This window comes from Xenopus tropicalis, chromosome 2 (genome assembly GCF_000004195.4).
Source record: "Xenopus tropicalis strain Nigerian chromosome 2, UCB_Xtro_10.0, whole genome shotgun sequence".
Classification (NCBI taxonomy): domain Eukaryota; kingdom Metazoa; phylum Chordata; class Amphibia; order Anura; family Pipidae; genus Xenopus; species Xenopus tropicalis.
In genome coordinates, this window is record NC_030678.2 from 163295757 (window position 1) to 163323551 (window position 27795).

At 39.1% G+C, this 27795-nt stretch overlaps 1 protein-coding gene across 1 annotated transcript in view; it reads right to left on the reverse strand.

Annotated features, from left to right (window-relative positions):
• Positions 1 to 27795, reverse strand: part of cntn5 (contactin 5) — a 778158-nt gene that overhangs the window by 305683 nt on the left and 444680 nt on the right. Inside the window, exon 5 of the mRNA XM_018091747.2 lies at positions 13323 to 13550. Coding sequence (XP_017947236.1) covers positions 13323 to 13550 — 228 coding nt within the window. The remainder of the gene's footprint in view (positions 1 to 13322; positions 13551 to 27795) is intronic.

Genomic DNA, 27795 nt, shown 5'->3' on the forward strand with positions numbered 1-27795 from the left:
TTACTTGAAGTTCCTAAACCTGACTGTTTTGCCAACCTGACTGTCCCTTCCCAGCCTGTCAGTTACAGCTTCTAATGCTACAGCCTACCGCTGCACAAATATGGCCGCCCCCTCATAGAGAAACATGGGGGATCAGACAGGGAATGTAAAAACATTGAACAAATACTTTTATGTTAAAGTTATGAAAAGCATGCATAGACAATGTTATAGCAGTTGCAAAAAAGGGTTTAATTTCTGGTGTCAGTATCTCTTTAATGATGTATGAATTCCAATGTGCTAAAGCTGCAGATTGTGGGTAATTGTAATCCATTATCTCAAGATACCAAGGTTCACAATTCTTATCTGCAATTCATGCTAAAATCTCTTTCTGGGCACCGAAACCTTTGTATCCATTCATAGCCTGGTATAACACGGATCATTTCCCATCCCCAAAGAATTTCTATTAGAACTCATAACAGCTCCAGCAATCCTTTCCAAACTGGAGAATTCCTCTATATTCTCCATATTCTGTGACTGTGACCTTGCAAAGCAATTTGAACCTGCCCCACTAACATAATTATTATTGAATGTTCTGTAGTGAGATTCATTTCCATATACATAAATTTAACTAGAATGAACATATAGAAAATGTATAGACACCTGAAGGGAAAAAAATATATATTTTTTCCTTCTTGGATTTGAAGAATTTGAGATGCTTTATTGGTTAAGAAGGAAGGAAAACATAGCTATAGATACAGTAACAGGATTTAATAGGAAATGGGTAGTACACATGGTAATGTATTACTTTGTCATTAAATAAATGATCTGTATCTGCTAATTTTGCTGTGGGATTAACGGAAGCCGGGCATTAACAGGAAATTAACATCTGTTGGCTTTTTCTAAGACAAATGGGAATATGGAGTACTGTAGAGTTACTGTAGTGCTGACAGTATTTGACAAATTAACTCTCGTAATACCATTTGGGACTTCCAGCTAACAGACCTGGCATTTGTGCTTGAGTGGTATGTGTGCAAAAAAACATCCCAGCCCCCTCAAGCTTTATTTATCTAGAATATTTTGGCTATGTATGATATAGTCATTTCCTGTGAAGATCAACATTAGGACCTAAGCTTAATGAATAGGGCTCGTGCTCAACAATGAGTACATTTTGTGTGCCAGGCATGGATTCGCTGCCAAATCCAGCATTTCTCCATTGGTGAATTTGTTTGTGAAACTGTGGCGAAAATTTGCAGTGAAAAAACTTTGGCTGAAAAATGCAAGAAAAACTCTTCAAAAATAAATATCCACTTCGATGAATTGGGAGTGAGGAGCAAAAGTTGTCCAATAGCCACTAGTGATGGGCAAAATAACTGCAAATTTCCTTGTTTCGCCATTGGCTTTTTTTTGTTTGAAACGGGCGTCAAAATTTGCCACACGACCAAAAACTGTTGCCGGCACAAAAAAAATTGTTGCGTGCGTCAAAAAAATTACGCATATAAAAAAAATGCCAATTGTTTTCGACGAGTGACTTTTTCGGCATTTCACTATTTTTTTGCCGTTTCGTGAATCTTTTGAAAGATTCTCAGATTCTTCAGCAAAGTGAAACGGGACAGATTTGCTCATCACTAATAGCCACAAAAAACGCCAATTGACTTTGTTGACAAATTTTTCACTGTTTTGTGAATTTTTTGGCCAATCGAAACAGGACAGATTCACTCATCACTACTCAACATACGTTTTGCCTATCTTTTTAATCAAGGAATATCTATGATTTTAGTTAATTGAAGCTATCCAATGTATCAGCCAGTACGACTGGTTAAGGGAGGGAATTCCGCAACCTCACAGCTCTCACAGTAACAAACCCTTTCCCAATATTTAAATGGAACCTCCCTTCTTCTAAACGGAGTGGGTGCCCTCGTGCCCGTTGGAAGGACCTACTGGTAAATAAAGCATTAGAAAGGTTATTATATGATCCCTTTATATATTTATACATAGTTATCATGTCACCTCTTAAGCGCCTCTTCCCCAGTGTAAACAGACCCAACTTGGCCAGTCTTTCTTCATAACTGAGACTTTCCAAACCCTTAACCAGCTTAGTTGCCCTTCTCTGGACCCTCTCTTACTCAATAATGTCCCGTTTGAGCACTGGAGACCAAAACTTTTGCCATTCTGCCTAAGCCAGCCTCCCTAGACAGAATTGCAAGAGGCTATTTCTGTTTTCCAAGAAGATATAGACCTGGAAAATATAGTCCTGATAGTCTTACCTTTAGAATGAAAATGCCTGCAAGTAGTAGGTAAGGGATTAAATAAATGATGAAATCTATAATGCATGACATTGGTATGTAAATATTCAGCGTCTGCATTACAATGGATTGCATTGATCCCTGGGGCTGGTGCAACAGCTCATTTTTTAGCAACATTTATATTGTTATTCCAGCTTTGCTGTTAATCACATTACGCGTGATCACATTTGTCCTGGCTCTTAAGGAGTAATTTGACTGTGCATTTTAATAATGTTTAGCAGGTAAACATCAGCATCTCGTGGAATGTGGAAGGGAATGTTTAGTTAAACAGCAATCAGCTTCTAGTGGTTGGAAGACACTGATGTTGCTGAAGGGTTTCCGGGTCGCTGTCTTCTGTGGTTACTTTTATATGGACATTCTGGATGGCAGCCCAGGGACTCAAAGCTCTGGGACACAAACTCAACAAATCACTTGGAAAAATTAACTTACTAAATTCACATAAACAGAAAGCATTGAGTTCTGTTCTGTGGCTGAGTCCTACTCTGACCAATGTGATTAGGAGGTGATCTCTTGCAGAGCATTCTGGAGAAATCTCTGCACCCACCAGGGAGGAAGTCAGTCTCTTCTCCAGTTCATGGGTTGCACCCCAGTAATCACAATAGGTCTCCTGATTAAGATATCTGCTTGTCAGTCACTGATCATTTTTATATCTTATTCTTGGGGCCCAATGACCTGAAGCACAGCATAGGGAAGCAGGACATGACAGGGCAAGCCCACCCCCCTTCCTCCACTCCCCCCTTCCTTTTACGGTTTCAGATGGCAAACCAATGGGTGATCAGAAAGATTCCCGGGCACAGCAAGGGGGATGGTCTAACAAGGAGACGCCATTTTGCCTCAATTGGATCCAGATGGAGGGAGAGTCAGCAGCTCACAGCGTCCCACCCTCCCTCCCTGAGAAAGAAGGTTGTTATTGTCGCAGTTGGCGGAGGGTACCTTACTTTGTGCCCCCAGGGGGAAGTTTAAGGGGGGTACTTGACAAGGAGAGTGTAGCCCGGTAGGGCTGGGATCCTGATCGGAAGTTAGTTAGACTCGGTTTAGGGGAAAAAGGAGGCAGGAACCAGGCGCTACATTTGGGCTCAGGGCCAGCCCCTTGGAGGCGAGTAAGGATTGTTGGTTACTGTAAATGTTTGTTATACAAACGGTTTTGTTACAAGTTACTGTTACAAAATGTTAACTGATGTTAAGTTTTTATGTTAATAATTAAATAACTGAGGCCTTCTCTTCCAGCTACAGTGTCCATGTTGTGTTGTTTTCGAGAAAGGGTTAGAGGTGTGGGTTTAACTAGAGGAAGGGGTAAGGGTTGCAGGCTCGACACTGCACCGTCATGGACATTTGTACAGCACCCTTTCCCCCCAATTAGTCTATCTTCAGAACTACAGCAGCCCAGAATCAATTTAAACTTCTATGAGCTCAACTAGGGGAATAGGGACAACAGGCAGATTACCTAGACAACATAGTCCCACAGGCCTTATAATTCAGGTTGCTTTAATACTTACTTAGAAAACCTTGGGGGGTAAAGTTTAATATTCAGCCTATCAGGTCCTGGAGACATAGCAGAGGTATTTTTTTCCTATCAGTTCCATGTAGGATGTGGTTCGGCACAAAGGTGCTCACCTATGTCCAGGGCCGGAACTAGGGGTAGGCAAAAGAGGCAGCTGCCTAGGGCGCAACGATTGGGGGGGTGCCAGGCAGGCAGTCTGTGCTCCGTTGCGATCGGTATCGCACCCCCAAACCCACCCTCTCCCACCCGCCCCCCAGCACGAAAACTGGGCATGCGCGCCAACAGACGGGGGGGGGCGCTGGTGGTGGCGGTGGTGCGAAGTGATGCGCAGGTGCAGGGGCGAGGTGGCCGACCGGGTTGCCTAGGGCGCCCGGTCAGCTTGGCCCGCCCCTGCCTATGTCTAGCGAAATAGTCAATAATATTCCTTAACAATATCTCATACAACTAAATTGAGGTTCCTACTTTCTTTTGGTAAAAAGAAGTTGCAGGCAAGTTGCAAGATCAATGACATGCTCATAGATGATGGCAGCCACTGTTTAATAGGCTGTCTCTTAATTTACAGGGTGTCTTCTGCCAACAATATATTTAGGTTTAAGAATAATAAAAAAATGTAAAAAAAAACATTTTCCATACACCATATACAAATATACTTTAACTCCTATTAAAGCGGCATAATTAAAAATGAAACATATTGGGGTGTCGTAGTCCCTGGGTTGTAAGCTTTGCAGTTCTGATGTTCTATGTTCGATTGACCAATGCAGGGTGTCTGTATGATCTTTTCTGGGTTCCCTCCCACTGCAAAAAATACACATGGATCCTAATAAAATTAACTATGCAGTGAGTGAGATGGTGAACATAGAGTAAGCTCCTCTGGTTGCCTCTGCAACCTGCTTGTAATTTATGGATCCTCTAATGGCTGCTTCATGTGAAATTATGCCTAGTCTTGTAGCCCATAGCAACCAATCAGCATTTAGCCACCCCAGCCACAGTCTTTTCACGCTCCTACCATCAGGCAGGCGGTACAGGAGCATCCAGACCCGCACCAGCAGATACAGAGACAGTTTCTACCCACAAGCCATCAGGCTTCGGAACTGCTGACATTCTGCCTCCCCAAAACTACTGGACTCTTCCCAGTGTCACATTAAGCAAAGCCACTTTAAATCCTCACTGCATAATTTCAAATATTTCATTGCATTTTTTTTTATTGTAAATACTTGTACCTTTATTGCACACTTTTATTTAATTTAATATTTGTATTTCTTTTTTTTGTCTATGTAAAGTTGGGGGGAACACGGGTCAAAAAATATTTCATTACAGTAATGATGCTTCATTGTTATTTGTATATGACATGAAACTTGAAACTTGGTCTAGTGCAGGTACAGGTATAGGACCCATTATCCAGAATGCTCGGGACCAAGGGTATTCCGGATAAGGGGTCTTTCCGTAATTTGGATCTCCATACCTTAAGTCTACTAAAAAATTAATAAAACATTAATTAAACCCAATAGGATTGTTTTGCATCCAATAAGGATTATTTATATCTTAGTTGGGATGAATTACAAGGTTCTGTTTTATTTCTACATAAAAAAAGGAAATCAGTTTTAAAATTCTGAATTATTTGCTTATAATGGAGTGTATGGGAGACGGGCTTTCCGTAATTCGGAGCTTTCTGGATAACGGGTTTCCGGATAAGGGGTCCGATACCTGTAGTATGATAAAAGTGAACATGTTTGAATGCTATGGGTTTCTGTAACTGAATAAACTTTGCTGTACTTCTAAACCATTCAGTATTTCATCCTTTACTGACATAGTTGCTCGCTAATATATCCCGATTAACCCCCTGGAGTAGCACTTGTTCATATTCTCACTCAGCCTTTTTTATTCCTGGGATTTAAACCCAACCTTTTGTTCTGGCTTTCATCAATCCTTTTTCATTTGTATAACCTCTTCTTGAGTCTTGGTACATTTAATCATCTGAGCAGTTTCCATCTGTAACATCTCAAACATGTTTATCTTCAAGAATCTAAACAAGCTTGTCAAGGCTTTCCTAAAAGCTGCCCTTTCAGCCACGGGAAGATCTCTTTTCTCCTTGGAGAACGGTAACAGTTTTATCCTGTGGTTTCAGCAAACAAGAAATCCAGGGCACTTCAGGGCTTAATTATCAATCTTCGGGTTTTATTTTCTTAGCTGATGTTATGGAGCATGTACATGCAGAGACACGCACCTTTACCAGGGGAGTATGACTGATATATCTTGTACCACATTTCTGCAACAATTGGAACCCTTTAGGTATAAGCTTTCACATACAGGACAATAGATTGGTCATACACACACCAGTGACAACTAAGCAAAAAACAAAGGGACAAAAGAGCTGTTTAAAAGTTCCAAATGCCACAGCCACGTGACAAACTTCAGTCACACTTTACTGCTGCGTTGCAAGTTGGAGTGATATCCCCCCCCCCAGCAGCCGATCAGCAGAACAATGGGAAGGGAGCAAGATAGCAGCTCCCAGTAGGTATCAGAATAGCACTCAATAGTAAGAAATCCAAGTCCGGCTTGGGACTCCTCCAGTTACATGGGAGTAGGAGAAACAATAGGTTAGCTGAAAGCAGTTCTAATGTGTAGCGCCGGCTCCTTCTGAAAGCTCAGACTCCACACACCAATATTACAGCTAAAAATACATTTGTTGGTTCAAAGATAACTTTTTAGATAATAGAGTGAATTATTTGCTATGTAAACAGCGCAATTTAGAAGTAAAAATGATACAGGTATGGGATCCCTTATATGGAAACCCGTTATCCAGAAAGCTCCAAAATTACAGAAAGGCCATCTCCCATAGACTCCATTTTAATCAAATTATTCAGAATTTTAAAACTGATTCCGTTTTCTTTGTAATAATAAAACTGTACCTGTACTTGATCCCAACTAAGATATAATTACCCCTTATTGGGGGCAGAACAGCCCTATTGGGTTTATTTAATGGTTAAATGATTCCCTTTTCTCTGTAATAATAAAACAGTACCTGTACTTGATCCCAACTAAGATATAATTACCCCTTATTGGGGCAGAACAGTCCTATTGGGTTTATTTAATGGTTAAATGATTCCCTTTTCTCTGTAATAATAAAACAGTACCTGTACTTGATCCCAACTAAGATATAATTACCCCTTATTGGGGGCAGAACAGCCCTATTGGGTTTATTTCATGTTTAAATGATTCCCTTTTCTCTGTAATAATAAAACAGTACCTGTACTTGATCCCAACTAAGATATAATTACCCCTTATTGGGGGCAGAACAGCCCTATTGGGTTTATTTAATGGTTAAATGATTCCCTTTTCTCTGTAATAATAAAACAGTACCTGTACTTGATCCCAACTAAGATATAATTACCCCTTATTGGGGGCAGAACAGCCCTATTGGGTTTATTTAATGGTTAAATGATTCCCTTTTCTCTGTAATAATAAAACAGTACCTGTACTTGATCCCAACTAAGATATAATTAATCCTTATTGGATGCAAAACAATCCTATTGGGTTTAATTAATGTTTTATTGATTTTTTAGTAGAATTAAGGCATGAAGATCCAAATTACAGAAAGACCCCTTATCCTGAACACCCTTGGTCCCGAGCATTCTGGATAACGGGTCCTATACCTGTACCATGAAAATCACTACAGAATCCCTTTAATCTCTCTTTTGGCAGTTTAATCATTTTTCTCTTCAAATTAGCAGGGGGAAGTGGGTGGTCCTTCTATAGGTCAAAATAAAGACGCAAAGAAAATGAGTAAACTGGTCTGTGGGCAGAGGGGCCGCACTAAAGCACAACGTTAGGAGACTGTATGGAAGCAGTTAAAGATTGCATGACCAGGATGAGTAATTTATTGGATTCCCCTACTCTATGACAGGAGCTATGGAACCCTGTCAATCAGTTCAGCCTACTTGATCATTCATGGGGAAAAAGCGGGACGGACAGAGAGAGAAGGCACTGAGGGATGACAGTGGGGGAGACCTGAAACAATAAGATATAACTTCTTCATGGTAAAGATTTGTAATGCATTCTATTCTACAATATATGTATGTATGTATTCTACAATACTTATTGTTCATATATTTTACAAATACACAAAATGGTATGCAGGACAGTTCCCCTTTAATTGTCAGACCTATAAATCACATATGGCCATATTCTAATATGTCAGTAGATGTGCTTTCTCACTCTTTTCACAAATGTGCGAACAGTCTGACACTTCTCTGCCAGTTCCTTAGAATGTGATAAATATTGTTCATCACAGATGCAATTTGTCAGTGTGAGAATGCCCAAAAGGCATCCAGTCCTCCGATTCCGCACTGTTTGCTACCATTCAAGCTACAGGAATTGCAATTTATACATCTTGGATGCAGTAGCAGTGAAATCATTCTGAAGGAAATTCCCAGCCTTCTGAAACCTACACAGATTTATTCAGATTGTGCATCTATCAGGTCCAGTAGCATTTGAAGCTCTGCTTTTTGGTTTGTCCCTGTGGTTTAGTGATGTCTAGGAGTAGTTGGTTGTAGTTCTCTCTAGGGAGAGAATATTCCTTCTGTGTTTAGAAGGAACTAAGTTATTTATATTTAAGAGGACTAATGTCAACTAGTGATGGGCGAAATGTTTCGCCAGGCATGGATTCGCGGTGAATTTCCGTGTTTCGCCATTGGCGGATTGTTTCGCGAAACGGATGAAAAATAACAGTCGCGGGCGACAAAATAATAGCCGTGCGACAAAATAATAGCCGCGGACGACAAAATAATAGCCGTGCGACAAAACAATAGCCGCGTGACAAAATAATAGCCGCGGACGACATAGTCGTGCAACAAAATAATAGCCGCGGACAACAAAATAATAGCCGCGGACAACAAAATTATAGCCGCGGACAACAAAATTATAGCCGCGCGACAAAAGAATAGCCGCGGACGACAATTTTTTTTTGACGTGCAACATTTTCGCCATTTCGCAAATTTTCCACGGTTCGCAAATCTTTTGAAAAATTTTCGAATTTTTCGGCGAAGCGAAACGGGACAGATTCGCTCATCACTAATGTCAACGTTACTGCTTATCTGCACCACCTTATTTATCCGATGGACTAGGACATTTAGTTGTCCTTCAGTTTTCCGACTGAGAGACTGAAATAACAGGGTTCTCCTTTTCATTTTTTATATGAAGCCCAGTTGAGAGGAGAAAGCAGGACCACCTCCATGGTAAATGACCTTCACAGAGACCTATGCCATTTGTTGGCACTCAAATATTTTACATTATAGCCCTAATTTAGAAAAAAAACTAGATGATTAGCCTTGTATCAAACCAAGTATTTAATTTACTCACCCTGTTTTATATTACTATCGACAAATTTAGTTTATTCTACCTCAACCCTTTAAACCTCATTGTCTAAAAAATGGTTGCTAGGCTTGCTGAACTTCATAATGTAGAGAATATCATGCTGGAAGAATGGCTTATCCCCACCTGAAAATTATTTCTACACCGATTCCAAAATGGCCCCTCAAAACATTTGTAGGCACTTAGAAGATTTTTTGGTGCTGGGTTCTTTATCTCTTCAAGCCAGCTCTTCAAGGTCAGCTGCTTAATAGTTAAATTTGCCAGGCATGAATTTGCGGCGAATTTCTGTGTTTCGCCATTGGCCGATTGTTTCACGAAACGGGTGGAAAAATTCACTGCGCATTCAAAATTTGTCGCCCGCATCAAAAGAATTGTTGCACGTCAAAAAGAATTGTCTCTCTGAACAAAAGATGAGAGACAAAATTCGGCGCGGAAAAATTCACTGCGCATCCAAAAATGGTTGCACTCGTTCAAGAGAATGGTCGCGCATCAAAAAGAATTGTGTCTCTCATCAATAGAATTGTCTCACTCATCAATAGAATTGTCGCGCGCCAAAAAGAATTGTCTCATGTGAAAAGAATTGTCCCGCTTCAAAAGGAAGGGCGACAATTTTTTTTTTGCCGCGCAACATTTTTGCCATTTCATGAATTTTTGGTCGTTTTTCACGCATTTTTTTGGTGAAATGAAACGGGACAGATTCGCTCATCACTACTGCTTAAGTGTGAGAATCTGATTGGTTGCTATGGTTTACTAGATACTATTATATTGTGCCAATAGAGTAGATTTGGGTAGAATGGGAGTCTCCTACTTCATTGGTAATGGCCATATCCCCTTTACTACTTTTATGTAGAGCTTTCCTTCATCACATTATATTCCAACGCTCTAGAAACCTTGTGATAATTAAAACCTTACTATCTGCTGTGTATATTCCTTTGTATTCGCTATGGGATTTCCAACAAACAAGAATGTTTTTCATATTAAAGTGGGAACAGAGTTGTTACAACTCAGCATTTTGTTACAGCTTTACTTGAAATTTAATTTGGTTTATGTCAACAGAAGAATGCATTAATGTACACATTCAAAGTATCAGAAATGTAATGACTATTTGCTTGTAATCCCTTCACCGGAGAGGAGATGAGTTAGGCTTCTACACATTACAGTGGCCTTTTTTAAACCATTTCATATTGGTTTTTAGAACCTGCAGAGATTCTTAGTATTTGCTGAGCTTTGCATAGCGCCTTTCAGCTGTCGGGGGCTATTTATTAACATCAAGAACACCTTTGTACCATTGTTACTGTAGGTCAATTACCCATGAGCCTGAACAAAACGGAACTAATTGCTTATTGGTTACTACTGGTTACTGCACAAGGGCAATTTGATATCATTTATGGTAAATAGTGATGGGCCAAATGTTTCGCCAGGCATGGATTTGCAGCCAAAAATTGTGTCCAAAAATTGTTGCAAGAATAGTCGCATGTCCAAGAATTGTCGCGGGCGTCAAAAGAAAAGTCACGCGTCAAAAATTGTCGCGAGAATAGTCACAGGCGTCAAAAAGAATAGTCGCACGTCAAAAATTGCTGCAAGAATAGTCGCGGGTGTCAAAAGAATAGTCGCATGTGAAAAATTGTCGCAAGTATAGTCGTGCGTCCAAGAATTGTCGTGGGCATCAAAAGAAAAGTCACGCATCAAAAATTTCGCAAGTATAGTCGTGCGTCCAAGAATTGTCGTGGGCATCAAAAGAAAAGTCACGCATCAAAAATTGTCGCAAGTATAGTCGTGCGTCCAAGAATTGTCGTGGGCATCAAAAGAAAAGTCACACGTCAAAAATTGTCGCAAGAATAGTCGCAGGCGTCAAAAGAATAGTTGCGCGTCCAAAAAATTGTTGCAAGAATAGTCGTGGGCGTCAAAAGAATAGAATTTGCGGCGACAATTTCGCAAATTTTTTGGCTAAGCAAAACGGGACAGATTCATTCATCACTAATGGTAAACAAGCCCTTACATTTTTTTACCTATCTTACTGTATTTCCAGTTTTATATATATATATATATATATATATACTGTATATATATACTTACAAAAAAAACATGGGGTCATGCAGACACCTACAGTACTACACCTACCTATTGGACATAGTACATTGTGTGTTGTGTCCAATAGGTGCATCTATAAAGCCTGCCCTATGTAATTCTTTCTGAGCTTGAAAGGTGCCATTTGAACCCAAAGAACAATGTTGTAAGCTGTATTCCTATGTATATATTCATTATTTCTCTCCACCATTTTGTTGGACAAATGACATTCCTACTCTGATGTTATACACATTGACAAATAGATTGAATAGTCCTCATTGACGCATGGCAGGCACAGAATTCCATTTATTCCATTTATTAAACTAGGGAAGGCATTTTGTGTCTTATTGTATTGCATTTTTTATTCTTAGAACAGACAGTGTTGGCTTGTTGGCAGAACGTGTCAAGTGGTAGGAACACAAACCTTGCATGCAGAAGAACCAGTTGACTGACTCCAATTATTTCTCTATGGCAGGGGTTGGGTGACAAGGTTGTTGGGCTGGGTATTGCAGATAATAAATCTGTTTCATATGCTATGTTTTTCTTCATATAACGTATATCTGTAACACCAGCATCTGGTTCTACAATCACTATTATTTACAGAGAACAAACAGGTATGCGTATATGGAAAGATTAGACATCTCTCTCTTTAAGTTGACTTATACTGAGCGTCTTTGTTCTGAGTCTAACTCCTTGGGCAAAAAAAAATATATATGTTTTCCTGGGAAAAAAGCATTCTTGCTCTTCCTACAACACCATCTCTGGGCATCTTCAGAGGTTTCAACTTGTCCAATAAATTCTATAATTATAAATGATATACTTCAGCATTAATAGACCAAGTATCTACCTACCTGGTCTATTACTGCTGAAGTAAATTCAGTAAAATATAATTACAGATGTTTTTGCAATCTAAATCAGAGCCAAGTCAAGGTGATAAATATATAAATAATGGACTTTCTGAGTTTTCTGAAAAACGTTTCACCACTCATTCAAGTGGCTTTTTCTGTTCAACTGAGTGATAGAGACTTTCCTGGTATTTAAACTCTAAAGGGTAATATATTAAATATCACCCAATCACAGTGGTTTCATTAAACTGTTCAGGTAGGTGTTACTGAAACTCGCAGTGAGAGTGCGATTCAGTCTCAATGTTACCGTGTTTCTTATTAAGGAAGGGGTTTATTTATTTTTTTGGATTAGGATATTTGCTGCAGATTTGTTTTATTTCCTACTGTGAACCCCTGAGTTGTATCCCTCAGAGCCCATTAGGTGGAGGCACTGTGCTGTGAGATTCCAGTTTTCCAGTCTCTCCCAGATTCCATGGAAGGTTCAAAAATAAAAAACAAATATATATAAACAATGGACTTTCTGAGTTTTCTGAAAAACATTTCACCACTCATTCAAGTGGCTTTTTCTGTTCAACTGAGTGATAGAGACTTTCCTGGTATTTAAACTCTTAAGGGTAATATATTAAATATCAACCAATCACAGTGGTTTCATTAAACTGTTCAGGTAGGTGTTACTGAAACTCGCAGTGAGAGTTCGATTCAGTCACAATGTTACCATGTTTCTTATAAAGGAAGGTGTTTTCAGTGTTCCTAACTGGAAGTGGGAATTGTCATCATGCCGCTAGTGTAAGGATATCAAAGCGGCATTGTACGTTGCTGACAAGTGGTGTCGCAGGTCCCCTCCTCTGTTTCTAGTTTGGCATAAATGGCCTTCTTAACACGTCTTGAAATCATCTTTCTTCTCTGACCAAAATATACACATTAGAGTTTCCCTTTTCCTTGAGATGCCAATAGACGTCTGAGTCTTGTCCTAAAGAATTATCCCTTCTATGTCTGGCCATTCGCTTACTGTGTGGTTGTTTAGTCTCCCCGATGTATAGGTTTGTGCACCCCCCTGGGGTCATTCACTATACTGGACAAGGACAACACCGATTACCTTACTTTTCATGTGCTTTGGTGTTGGGACACTTGTTAGTAATGCACAATGCCACTTTGACAACCTTACCCTTGGGGTTTACAACCATTTACACCTCCTGGAAAATGGAAATCTTCAAAGTTATATAAACAATAAGGTTTTTAGTCTTTTAACAAACTTACCATCATCTTGCCTGAAAGCTTCAGGGAAGTGGTACATGTTTGGTGGAGCACTGTAATGCTTTGCTCTCTCTCTCCACATTTCCGACGGGTGATCAAGTGTCTCCAATGAAGAGCTTCTATACCGCGGTCTGGTTATAGAGTTGAATGCTATAGATGATGTGCTTCCACTTTTAAGCCTTAAGATTGCTGCATAGGCGGCCTGTTGCCCCGGGATAGCCTTTGTAAAATCTAAAAAAAGATAGAGAAGAAACTGTGAAACAGGTTAAACTAATTAAATGTATGAGATGTATAAAAAAAGTTTTCTGTTTTGCTGCAGAATTTAAATCTTTTATGTCAAGGTGAGGAAATAATTAACGTGAGACGCTGTTAAGTAAAACATAATGTCATAACACTTGTGCGTAGGTTTGAATATATTCCAAAACAGGTCACACAGAACCCAAAAAGAAAAACTGTGAAATGATATAATAAATGTAAAAAATGTGTTGCAAACAGAATTTGTTTGTCACAATTAAAGTTCCAACACTTGAAGTCACCAGGCGTATCAAAATTTAGGAGATCAGAGAGATTGTCCTTCATTATATACCCTTCAATATATGTCCTTGTGATATCTTTCCGGCTTATTACAGGTAGGGGAGTGATCCAATTGGCTAAGGGTGGGAGAAGTGTTTAAAGTATGCTAGGAGCCCCAGGGGATTTCTGGGGAAAGAAGAAAGACCCAGAGGTTATAAAGGAACCCCTGCTGCAACTCCCAACCACAGTGAGAGAGATCAGAGAGGATTCTGCATGTGCCTGTGCTGAGGGGGAAGGTAGTGCTACCTAGGCAATAGGATCTGTTGGGAAGGGACATATTAAAAGGAAATGAACTTTGTATTTATTAATGCCATCCCCTGTGGGACTGCTGTAATAGAAGCACAGTTCCAGTTAGTCAGTCAAAGTGTTTTATCTACAAGTGGGACAGATGGATTAGGATATTTGCTGCAGATTTGTGTTTTATTTCCTCCTGTGAACCCCTCAATTGTATCCCTCAGAGCCCATTTGGTGAAGGCACTGTGCCGTAAGATCCCAGCTTTCCAGTCTCAGATTCCATGGAAGGTTCCAGAGTTGGTTTAATTGAAATTAAAGATGCTGTTATCAGTCTCCCTCTTGTTCGTTCCCCCCTAGTAGGGATGTAGCGAACCTCAAAAAAAAAGTGCGAAAGTTCGCAAACTTTGCGAACCCCATAGACTTCAATGGGAAGGCGAACTTTAAAACCTAGAAAAGCCATTTCTGGCCAGAAAACTGATTTTAAAGTTGTTTAAAGGGTGCCACGACCTGGACAGTGGCATGCAGGAGGGGGATCAAGGGCAAAAATTTCTCTGAAAAATACTTTGTTGACACGGCGTTGCGTAAAAACGCAAACTATTCCTATGTATACGCAAAGGCAGCTGGCAGACCTAGCGGAAATACGCAGTGTTTTTTGCTATTTCGCACTATTAGCACCATGGAAACGGGATTTGCTGAAAAACGCCATGTGCGGCGTTTTTAGGCTGAGAAATAACGCAGCGGAAAAACGCCACGCGAACCCAAATTGCGAACATACATGAAACGTTCGGGAACTTGTGAACACCCGATGTTCGCATGAATTAGTTCGCCGGCGAACAGTTCGCTACATCTCTACCCCCTAGTCTTTGTCAAAATAAGACAAATAAGATATCTTCCCTACCATCTCCTTCTACAGTCCAGCTGAGCAGCCACTGCTTCTGTCTACAGACTCTCTCTCATAGGTCTTATACCCACAATTAAATCCTGTCAACTAAAAGGAATGCTTTAGCCCAAAATTACAGGGTTGCCAAATGTTTTACAGTCCTGAACTTGCCCTCCTATACTATTGTCCATCTTAATGGCCGTGTGTCTAGATGGGTTTTTGATTTTGTTATTGTGGGTATTATATAGCAGAGAAAACCTTCTCGAAAAGATCATCTATTTTATACAATTCAGGCAGCTAGTGCTTTTCTACTTTTATCTGTTCTCCCCATAAAAACACAGCCAGTTTATCAACGAATTACATGGTCATTTACCAGTAGACCTTCATTATGCCATAACTATAATGCATGCAAGTTGGAATAAAGGCTTTTTAAATGACAAAATCCCTCTTTCCCTTTATACAACAGAAGTTTAAGTCACATAAATAAAATGTTAAATGGATTTAGCCTTCAGGTGCTCCTTATTTTTTATATTAAAAACATATTTTTCATAATTTAATACTTTATATTTCCTCCTGTCTTTGTGAATGAGGCCTGTTAGTATTCACTGCTATTATGTAGAGGTAAAAAACACAATTGAATTATTACTGTATTTTGTAAGTTTCTAGTACAGTTAATGGTAACATTTTATTTATTAATAACATTTTACTGATTCAATATCTTTCAAGCTGAATAATTGAAGGACTGTGGGTATTTATCCGCTGCAAAACAACAGGACTGGTAAAATTAGAGGGAATTTATTATCAGGTTTGTTGCAGTTAAACATATAATACTTATTTTGAATTCACACAAAGCCAGCTTCTATTTCTCTACGGGAAAGTTTGTTCCAACCAAGAATTCCCATTGGGGTTTTAGAACTTCTCTGCCTACACGGGGTACCTCTCCATTAAAGGAACTGGACTGACCATGTCTGAATATTCTTCCTGTATAACAATTATTTAATTAATATACAGTATTCTGTCCCACAAACTCAAACCACACAAATATATATGTGATTTAATGATAGGTCTTCATATATTTATATGTTTTTTCCTTATTAATGTTATTATATTGGCATCAAGAATCATTTTTACAGGCTCGGCCAGAAGGTAACCCTATTAATAGTAAAGCCGGTGATGGAGCTGGGGGGTGAGGGGGGTTGTGGGCACATGACGTCACTTCTATGCCAAGAAAGTTGGCACTAAATTCAGGGGCTTATTTATATTAAGGCACCGGAGGGCCATGGCCTAAGGTGGCATGTTTGGGGGCAGCCTGAGGGTGCTTATTTTATTGGTTTTTGAAAAGGAATGCCCCCAGCATCCGCCGTGGATTTCCCTCGTTAAGCGGGTGATGGAGCTGGGGAAGTGTGGGGGGGGTTGTGGGTAGGCATGATGTCACATGCACGACGTAAGGGCATTTTTAGGTCTGGTGCCCAGGGCAGCATCGGGCCTAAATATGCCCCTGACTAAGCTATTATAATTTTTTTTAGCCAGGCATGGATTCACAGCTAAATTCCTCATTTTGTCATTGGCAAATTGTTTTGTGAATCTTCTGCAAAATTTCGCCATGAAAAATTTGCGGTAAAAAAGGAGTGAATGCACCCAAAAAGGGTGTGGTCAAGCAAAAATATGCACTTGTGTCAAAAAAGTTGCGAGGTACCCCATTTCATGATTTTTTGCTGTTTTGTGAATTTTTTTTTAAAGTTTTGCACATTTTCTGGCGAATCGAAACAGGACAGATCCGCTCATTACTAACTATAACAGACAGATAGTGATGATCGAATCTGTCCCGTTTAGCTTCACCATAAAATTTGTGAAACTGCAAGAAAATTTGCAAAAACGGCGAAAAATTCCCGAAATGCATTTGCCACGTGATTTTTTTGTAGTGTGTGTCTTTTTTTTGATGCTCGTGTCTATTTTATTTGTTGCCTGCGCCCAATTTTGACGCGTCCGCACACTTTTTTTGACGCGACCGTGCCTTCTTTTACGCGACCGCGCCCAATTTGTTTAAACTGCACCCAATTTGACGCGTCTATGCTTTTTTTAACATGACCACGCCCAATTTGATGAGCGACGACAAAAAAATTCCGCATGATGAATTTTCCCGTCCCATTTTTTATCCAGAAATTTCGCGAAACAATTCACCATAGGCGTAATGCAGAAATTCGCTGCAAATCCATGCCTGGTGCAAAAATTCGCTCATCACTACAGACAGCCAATCACTAAACCCCAGATGCAAGGAAGAACATGATGCGTGGATACACATACCAATAAGAGTCCAGGAGAAATATACTGGACTAGGTAATACAGTCAATGTTGATTATAGATAATGATATTGTATTTATTTAATGACATAAATGTAGTTTTCCTGAAGCAGCATATTCTGTACAGAGATCTCAGTATCTGGCCAAACGCAGCAGGTGATTTCAGTGCCGCAACACGAGACACAAAACAAGTTATAGGCACTTAATGAGAGCATAGACGCCAAACCTTACCCTGAATATCATGAATTTAATTCCCATAAGCCCCCTGGTCCTTGTTATTCTTCGATGAAAAATGTTACCCTCTTGCATAATGTGTTTTTGAATTATCATATGAAACCACATTTCTCAGTTTTCCATAGAGCAGATACCTGATGTCATTTGTCAGTTTCAGAACACTCCATAGTTTGCATTACTTTTAAGTGTCACATTTTCCAACATAAAGAATTGTACTTTTCCAATATTATGCACAGCCGAGCTACAGATAGTCACAGCGTATCATCGGGCCGCTGACACGCTTTCCTCAACCAATACAAGTGCAGAAAAGTTTCCTCTCCCTCTAATAACTTAAATAGGACAGCAGGTCACAATGGAATCCAATGACATTGTAATTCTAACCTCAATTCCCCTGCCTGTTAATGGGAAGAGCGTATGAGAGGAACAAAACTCTTTAGTTAGTAAGAGCAACGGCTAAATATAAAAACGTTCAAAATTCTCTTTAACCCTATAAAAGGTTACCGTTTTGAATGGCTAAAATGTACTTATAAAGTTGCACAAGAATGAGGCAGATAACCTTTCAATAAGTCAACAATCTGCAGAAAATGATCTTCTACCTCAATTGAATAGTAACTAGTGATGAGCGAATCTGTTCCGTTTCGCTTCGCCGAAAAATTTGCGAATCTTTAAAAAGGCGAAAATGTCGTGCGACAAAAGAAATTTGTCGCCCGCGGCTATTATTTTGTCGCGCGGCTATTGTTTCGTCGCCCGCGGCTATTATTTTGTCGCGCGGCTATTGTTTCGTCCCCCGCGGCTATTATTTTGTCGCGCGGCTATTGTTTCGTCGCACGCGGCTATTGTTTCGTCGCACGCGGCTATTGTTTCGTCGCACGCGGCTATTCTTTTGACGCTCGCAACAATTCTTTTTTGACGCCGGCGACAATTTTTGGACGTGCGGCAAATTTTTCCACTGCAAATTTTTTCATCTGTTTCGCGAAACAATCCGCCAATGGCGAAACGCGGAAATTCGTCGCGAATCCATGCCTGGCGAAACATTTCGCCCATCACTAATAGTAACATTTTATTTCAGAAAAACCAACATGGCACTAAAGGGTCCTGCAAAATATTTTTGGAAGAGTGGTCTGTCCCATTTCACTTCACCGAAAAAGTCTGAGATACAAGAAATGATGTGCGCAACGCGGAAATTCGCCGCAAATCCTGGTGAATTATTTCGCCCATCACTATTTAGGAGGTGTGTTACCTTTCGGAAAGAGTATACTGTGGCTCAGTAACTGGGGAGAATTGTAAAGCAAGGGATAAAATGTTGAAAACAACAGGGGATGTGTTCACTGAGGCTGGAACCGCCAGTGCAGGTTTTGGGATTGATGATTGGAAAAGGTGAGGGCCTATGAGAGGTCTCTGTCCAGTTAGTTGAAAGTAAATAATGAGATTTTAGTTTGGGAGACCAGAAAAATCACCCAAGGAATATAAGCAAAACTGAAATATTTGACTTTCCTGTTATGAATAAAACACAGACACAGATCTTCTTGGCGATATTCTGTGTGTTACTGCCTCTTTCTGTGAGAAAATCTTAACAAAACAATTTTCACAATTACAATGTACAGGTATCGGACCCCTTATCCGGAAACCCATTATCCAGAAAGCTCAGAATTACGGAAAGGCCATCTCCCATAGACTCCATATTAATCAAATAATGCAAAATTTTAAAACGGATTACCTTTTTCTCTGTAATAATAAAACAGTACCTGTACTTGATCCCAACTAAGATATAATTACCCCTTATTGGGGGCAGAACAGCCCTATTGGGTTTATTTCATGGTTAAATGATTCCCTTTTCTCTGTAATAATAAAACAGTACCTGTACTTGATCCCAACTAAGATATAATTACCCCTTATTGGGGCAGAACAGCCCTATTGGGTTTATTTAATGGTTAAATGATTCCCTTTTCTCTGTAATAATAAAACAGTACCTGTACTTGATCCCAACTAAGATATAATTACCCCTTATTGGGGGCAGAACAGCCCTATTGGGTTTATTTAATGGTTAAATGATTCCCTTTTCTCTGTAATAATAAAACAGTACCTGTACTTGATCTCAACTAAGATGTAAATAATCCTTATTGAATGCAAAACAATCCTATTGGGGTTAATTATTGTTTTATTGATTTTTTAGTAGACTTAAGGTATGGAGATCCAAATTATGGAAAGACCCATTATCCGAAATACCCTTGGTCCCGAGCATTCTGGATAAGGGGTCCTATACCTGTATAATATACAAACCACCAATTGGCCTAAATCCCTTTGACAAAGGACTTGGTTCCGAAACTTTGGGGTGTCTGTTTTTTTCTGCTTCAATGTGTTTAGGCCGATTGGTGGTCTGTATATTATGCATTGTAACTGTGAACATTGTTTTGTTAACATTTACTATATAAGGAACATTCTATATATATAAAACATACCATTTGCTGCCCTTTCTCAGTTTTTTACACAGAACAGACTAACACAAATAGAATAACAACTATATAAACTAGAATCTTCATATCATTCCTGCTCAGCAGCAGTTCCACTGTTTAACAGCATAGAAATACTAAAAAAAAAAAAATTCTGAGGGGAAAGCAAACAAACAAAGGCAAATCACCTAATATATATGTTGTTGTTATTATCATTGGCACTGGGAGCTATAGTATTGCTTAGAATGTATAGTAGCTGTAATAGGACATACCAATAATAAACTGTAATGGCAAAAATGTTTTCTTCATTGTTTCCAAATCTATAATTATCCAATATATTGCCTCTTTATAGGGAATAAGAGATTGATGTATATTCTGTCGCTGTAGGCACTAAGGGACCAGATGGCCAATCCAATCACACAGCTCTTCAACCAGAAAATGATCCTTGCTGGCCAAACTGTAGAGGTAAATGCTATGTGTTTATTTCCCCAACAGAAATATGAACTGCAACTCTATATTGTCTTCATGTGCATAAGAACTGGGTGCAAAGTCCATCTGTACTTTGGCTTAAAGTGTTTTTTTTTTACACTTGTAAACAAAACATAACTAACTTTTTGCAGGGGCAACCATTAGCTTCAAGTTTGTGTGGGTAGAAAATGTTATATAATTAGGAATTGGGTTTAAATGTTCTAGTGGTGCCTAGTCATACGGGAAAATTCATAAAACACATAGAAGTCAATGAGCATAGTGTGACTCAGTATCTGGGAGGACTTTAGGAGAGAAAAAAAATGTTGAATATAACAGGGAATGTGTTCACTGAGGCTGGAAATGCCAGTGCAGGTTTTGGGATTGAGCTTGTGCAGTTTGGGAAAGCAAAAATCGCCTAAAAATGTGAGGAAAACTGAGGCCCCTGGAAAAGACCAATTCTGTAGATTTTGGTACAGTTAGTGGACTGGTCTGTATTTGTTTCAAACATATAAACTTTAATTAATTTGCTTGCATTTTGCTATATAGAATTAAAAGTACCCTATTTTATGGGGGGGGCATGGTGAGATGCTGTGAATAAAACACAGATCTGCTTGATGATGTTCTGGGTGTCTCTACCAAAATTAATCAACACTTTGTTTGAATGTCGAAAATACACTTCCTATTGACTTCCATAACATCTCCACAGGTGGCGAGATTTACATTTATTATTTTTCATGATAACTATTTGAAAGATCTTAAAAAGACACAGCAAAAAACTCTATTGTATCTTTTGCCAATCATGTTTTTTCACTGTGACTTTTAAAGAAAAGTTTTCCAGAATCAGGCCAAATCCCAATATCAATTTTTTTTTTTATACAACACCCCCCCCCCCCCCCCCCCCAGGTGGATAGGGCCTAAGTGGAGGAATATCATGAATGGATCAGGTCATAGAAACAACAGACTTACAGCTAAATATCAAACTAGGATCTTCAAATCATTCTTCCATAGAGGCAGTTCCTCTGTTCAACTGCATAGAAATTATTAAACAAATATTTTCAGCAGAGGAAGGCAACAAAGTGAAATCGTCCAATATATATTTAACTATTATTGCCACTGGAAGCTGTAGTATTGCTAACAATGTAGCTGCAACAGGACATACCATTAATAGACTGTATTGGCAATAATGTTTAACATGTTTTACTCAATTTTTTCCAAATCTAAAATTATCCAATATAAGGTCTCTTTATAGGGAATAAGAGATTGATGTTTATTCTGTCGCTGTAGGCACTAAGGGACCAGATGGCCAATCCAATCACACAGCTCTTCGACCAGAAAATGATCCTTGCTGGCCAAACTGTAGAGGTAAATGCTATGTGTTTATTTCCCCAGTAGCAATTTGAACTGCAGATCTATATTGACTTTAGGTTCATGTGTATAAGAACTAGGGAAACACAAGCAGAAATACATTTGTGCATTTTTGTCGCTGTACAAACTTGGGAAAAAGAACAATAAGGTAATTTAGATTAAAGTGGTGTTTACACTTGTAAAGAACAAAACATAACTAACTACAAAGACCAGATCAAATATTATTGCATGGGCAACTGCTAGGTGCAAGTTTGCGTAGGTTAAAAAAATGTTATCTGTTAGTAGTGATGAGTAGTGATGAGCGAATCTGTCTTTCAAAAGATTAACGAAATGGCGACAATTTTCCGCGTAAAAAAATTTGTCTCCCGCAACTATTCTTTTGACACCACGACTATTTATTTTGACGCCCGCAACAATTTTTGGACACGCAGTGAATTTTTCCATTGTAAGTCACTCAATATATATATTGGACATTAAGACATTCTGTGAATAAAGCTACCAAAAAGTGCCTTAAGCAATCTCTTTAAGCAAAACAGGGACTCCATATATCAGATTACAATTGGTACAGACAGAAACAAGGTGTAGTTGGCCAGCTTGAGGTATATGGCAATATATGGGCAAATAATCCCTGTTTTGCTTAAAGAGATTGCTTAAGGCACTTTTTGGTAGCTTAATGCACAGAATCTCTTAATGTCCAATATATATATTGAGTGACTTACAATGATAGCTTAATGCACAGAATGTGCAAAAGACCCCTTGTTTCTGTCTGTATGAATTTTGTGGTCACAGCCTCATTGCACCCCCAACTAATGGTTTAAATTTAGTTGTTGAGCACAACTTTCCCTTTTTTGCGATAGTTTATCCAGGAGCAGTGGTCAACTCCATGTTGTAGCTCCCACCCTTCCCAGCTACAGTCAGGTGACCCCCAATGGGCCAATGAAAGGGCAACCATTTGGGGATTTTAACCTTGAAAGCAAGTAAGTTGCAGGTAAAACTTAGTCCCTTTGTAAAATGTATATTGAAGCAGAAGAATTCTTAAGGAAATCAGATTGACGTAGTTGGCCAGTTTGAAGTGTATTGCAATATATGGACAAACCCGTTTTTCTTCAAGGGGAGGGCATTTCTTGGTAGCTTAATGCACAGAATGTCTTTATGTCCAATATATATTGATAATTGGTGCAATGTATCTGGAAATGGCACTGAGGAGGAAGGGAAAAGCAAAAACTGAAAACTTTCTTTGGAGCCAAGATCAGCTGCTTGGGCCCTTCCCATAAAGAGATGGATGTATCCAAAGATAAATCAAGACAAAAGTAATCCTTAACTGCACCTTTAATTTGTCCCTGTATAAGTGTCTTAACCAAATGCTAGGAGTAGAGATGTAGCGAACTGTTCGCCGGAGAACAAATTCGCGCGAACATCGAGTGTTCGCAAACTTTCAGCGCATGGTCGCAGTTTGGGTTCGCGCAGCGTTTTCCGCCGCGTTTTTTATCATCGCAAAAGTATTGTACAATACGCCGCACAAGTCACACATGGTGTTTTTCCGCAAATCCCGTTTTCATGGTGTTTAGCGCGACATAGCAAAAAAGCCGTGTATTTTTGCTAGACTCTGTGCCAACAAAGTATTTTTCAGAGAAGTTTTTGCCCTTGATCCCCCTCCTGCATGCCACTGTCCAGGTCGTGGCACCCTTTAAACAACTTTAAAATTCTTTTTCTGGCCAGAAATGACTTTTCTAGGTTTTAAAGTTCGCCTTCCCATTGAAGTCTATGGGGTTCGCAAAGTTCGCGAACACGTCCGCGAACTTTTTTTTTTAGGTTCGCTACATTCCTAGCTAGGAGACTGCATCATTTAGTATAAGTATTGACCATTGGAGAAGCACTAAAAAAACCTCAAATGACTACCGAAAATTTGAGTTGATTATTTAGATACAGAATATAACTTTCTTGCTTTGTGCCTGGAAGAAATACATCTGCTAAGAAATGCCGGTGCTTTCGCAGACTTACAGTATTTACACACAAGGACTTTAATACAGTGGGGAAAAATAAAAGCGGCTCTCCTCTAATCCTCTTTTAATATGAGATCTGCAACACAAATAACCCCCCTAGGAACAGGCAATTCAGCAGTGAGTCAGAAATGAAGATTACATCTGCGGTATGTTGTGTTGGGGTTTGGGACTTGAGCAACTTCTTATCAAGGCCTGGGTTTTTCTACTATATTTCCACTTGTACTGATATTTTCAGCTTTGTAGAAAAGCCACTTTTAACCAAGAACCATCTGCACAAATGGCTGGAATTATTATCCCTTCACAGTACAAGGGAATGAAAAATGTATAAAAACAGTCTGGAATAGATTGAGTTGGCCACCATCAAATGCAATATAAGAATGCCTTGCCTCTGTATTTGGGGGTTAAGGTGTAAAATAAATATTAATCCTGCAGTTTTACATCTGAGCAGCGTAGACTGAATATCCAGTCCCTGTATAATAAAAAAGCCATCCAACCCCTTCTTGAAGCTATCTAATATATCTGCCAGTACAAATGATCCAGGGAGGGAATCCCACAACTTCACAGCTCTCACTGTAACAAACCCTTGCCGAATATTAGGATGGAACCTCCCTTCTTCTAATCAGAATGGGTGCCCTCATGTCTGTTGGAAGAACCTACTGCTAAATAAACCATTAATGAGGTATCTGATGTCTATGAAGATTCTCATTCATCCAGGTCATGATATACAGTATCTAGTAGAATTAGGTCTAAAAACAACTGGACTTTTCTGAGTTTTTCTTGAAAATGTTTCACCACTCATGCAAGTGGCTTCTTCAGTTTAAATGACTGGTAGGGAATTGCCCGGTATTTAAACCCTTGATGGTAGTTCAGACACAGACATCCAATCACAATTGGACAACAACAGTTCAGTGGAACCATTGTGATTGGATGTCTGTGTCTGAACTATCATCAAGGGTTTAAATGCCGGGCAATTCCCTACCAGTCATTTGAACTGAAGAAGCCACTCGGATGAGTAGTGAAACGTTTTCAAGAAAAAAAAAAAAAGGTATATGATCCCCTTTTCTATTTATACATAGTTATAATACCCCACCCCCCAAACACATCTTCTCCAGTGGGGCAAGGTGATGAAAATGACACATAACCTATAAAATATATCCTTATAAATGGTCTAATGATTTCATCAATTATAAGGGTTGCTTTGTGATGATACTCACAGAATGACATATCTGACCTTATATCATAGTCTACTAAACTTGTTTACTGTTTTTTTTTTTTTAAGCTTTCTAGATTCCTATCATATTGTTATTGTGATATATCCCCAGCTCATCCCATCTGCTTTTGTTTTTATTCTGAAAAAACTAACACCGGCTCTCCTGTACCTTGTTGTTTTTCCTCCTAATTCAAATGGGATACAGAATAGCACATATTTTATGTGAAATCATAAGGTTGGCTATTTAATTTCTAAACCACATGACAAAACGTCACATATGTATGACTTTAAAAAAAATTACCTATAAAATATTAATCCTATCTGGTATTCCAGTATTCTTGATTAAATGTAAATTCCAGTGATATATACAATCTAAATGACCTTGTGAGCCAGGTACTATATCAATGCTGAACCCCCCACTTTTCACACCTCCTGTCAACTGCAACTGAAGGGAGTTTTTTTTTTCAGTAATGAATTATTAAATTAGTGAATGGAATAAAAGAACAGATACTGTATCGGCATCAATTATTTTTGTTCAGTTGAAGTCACCAGTTATTGAATATAAGGTGTATCGATTTTCAAAAGAAGGAAGAAAGCTTTATGCGTGTTGATGCCCAGTTGTAGAATACATATACACATATACAGAATATAACACTTATGCCCCTTATATAGTGTGCATTCTCCACCTTTTTGCTGTTTGTGCTCTAGATAGTGCATCCTAACCTATGTGTGCCAAATATCCTTGAATTTTACCTGTCTTAGGTATCTGGTAGGTACACAGCTCCAAAATTTTTTATAAATGATGTGCTGATAAAGGTGTCCAAGTGGCTTCCAACTTGCTTCCCATTAAACTACAGTCATGGAAAATCTTTGCCCCCAATATAGAGGCCACATATTTATGATGGTGCAACAAAACATGGCTAAAGTGCATGGTGGCCAACGTTTCGTTCTGTGGAACTTGACACCTTTTTCCGCCCCTCCTTTGATCCATAATAAACAAAGATAAAAGGGCATTTAAAGACAACAGTACCAACTAAATAGCTGGGTGCAGAGTCTGCTTTCTAATTGCTTAATGGATTGCATCCAATAAACCCATTGCCATTAGATATTTATTAGGGATTAGTGATGGGGGAAATGTTTCGCCAGGCATGGATTCGAGGCGAATTTCCGCGTTTCGCCATTGGGGAATTGTTTTGCGAAACGGATGAAAAAATTAGCTGCAGAAAAATTCGCCATGCATCCAAAAATTGTTGCGGGTGTCAAAAGAATAGTCGCAGTGTCAAAATAAATAGTCGCGCGTCGAAAGAATAGTCGCAGTGTCAAAATAAATAGTCGCGCGTCGAAAGAATAGTCGCAGTGTCATGGGCAACAAATTTTTTTTTACGTGCAACATTTTTGTCACAAATTTTTCGCCGTTTCGCGAATCTTTTCAAAGATTGGGGATTTTTTTCGTCAAAGCGAAACGGGACTGATTCACTCATCACTATTAGGGATGCACCGAATCCTGGATTCGGTTTGGGGTTTGGGCCGAATCCAGCCTTTTTTTGAAGGATTTGGTTTTGGGTGAATCGAATCCTAATCCTAATTAGCATCCGGAAGGGTTAAATTGTAGGGGGGATTTTTTTCCTATTTAGCAAATGCTTTGAATTCGGTTCGGGTATCGGCAGAATGCGTCAAGGTGGGTTTGGGGGTTCGGCCGAACCCAAAAAAGTGGGTTTGGTGCATCCCTAATATTTATATCTATATATACACTAAATCCCAAACTGTATTCCTGATTTGATACTTTCTAAACTCTAATTTTAAGACTCTCTAAACAGAGAAGAGCAGCGGGGAACAAAATGTTACCGATAGAGTTTTTTGTTTCTACTTTGTTCAGCAATACTTCCTGGTTTTTTTTTCCTCAAGAAAATTAATTTCTGTAATTATGCATTCTTGTAAACTCTTAATTGGAACTGTGTTAGGTCCTGTTGGGATCATTACTTGCCATAGATTTTACTTGTACAAATCTCTGTTGCCTGCTTTCATTATTTTACTTGGTAAGATATGTTTATGAGGATATGGGGGCTCTAACCAGCTTCTTAAAATAGTCCCACAGTATGCCTTCTTCATAGGGAGAATTAGTCTGAATTAAACAGGTTAAGTCACATACAAACAGAGCACTGGAGATTACAAATACTCATAATATACCATGAATAGTTCAAGGTTGCTTGCAATAACCCATGCTTTAATGTGACCCATAATTATTGCATGTACCCCATATGCTTGCCCCATGATTTACTAGTCATGATTAGTGATGAGCGAATTTTTTTGGCAGGTATGGGTTTCGCAGTGAATTTGCGCATTTGGCCATTGGCGAATTGTTTCACGAAACTACAGTGAAAATTTGGCATGGAAAAATTTGTCCCGTGGAAAATTTTTTTGTTGCTCGTCGAATTGGATGCAGCTGCATAAAAAGGGCGCGGTCACACCAAAAAAGGCACAGTCATGTCAAAAACCCACAGCTGACAAAAAAAGTAGACGCGGGTGACAAAAAAAAAAACATGGGGCGAAAAAAAAGATGCAGGTGACAAAAAAAAAAAATGCGACAGATGCGTTTTGAGAATTTTCTTGCCGCTTCGCAAATTTTATAGCGAAACGGGACAGATTCGCTCATCATTAGTCATAATGCCCAAAAATTAGTCTCTTTGCAGTGCAGAACCCTGATGGAAACTATGTTTTGCTATTAATGGGCATCAAGGGCAAATTATAAATATATATAT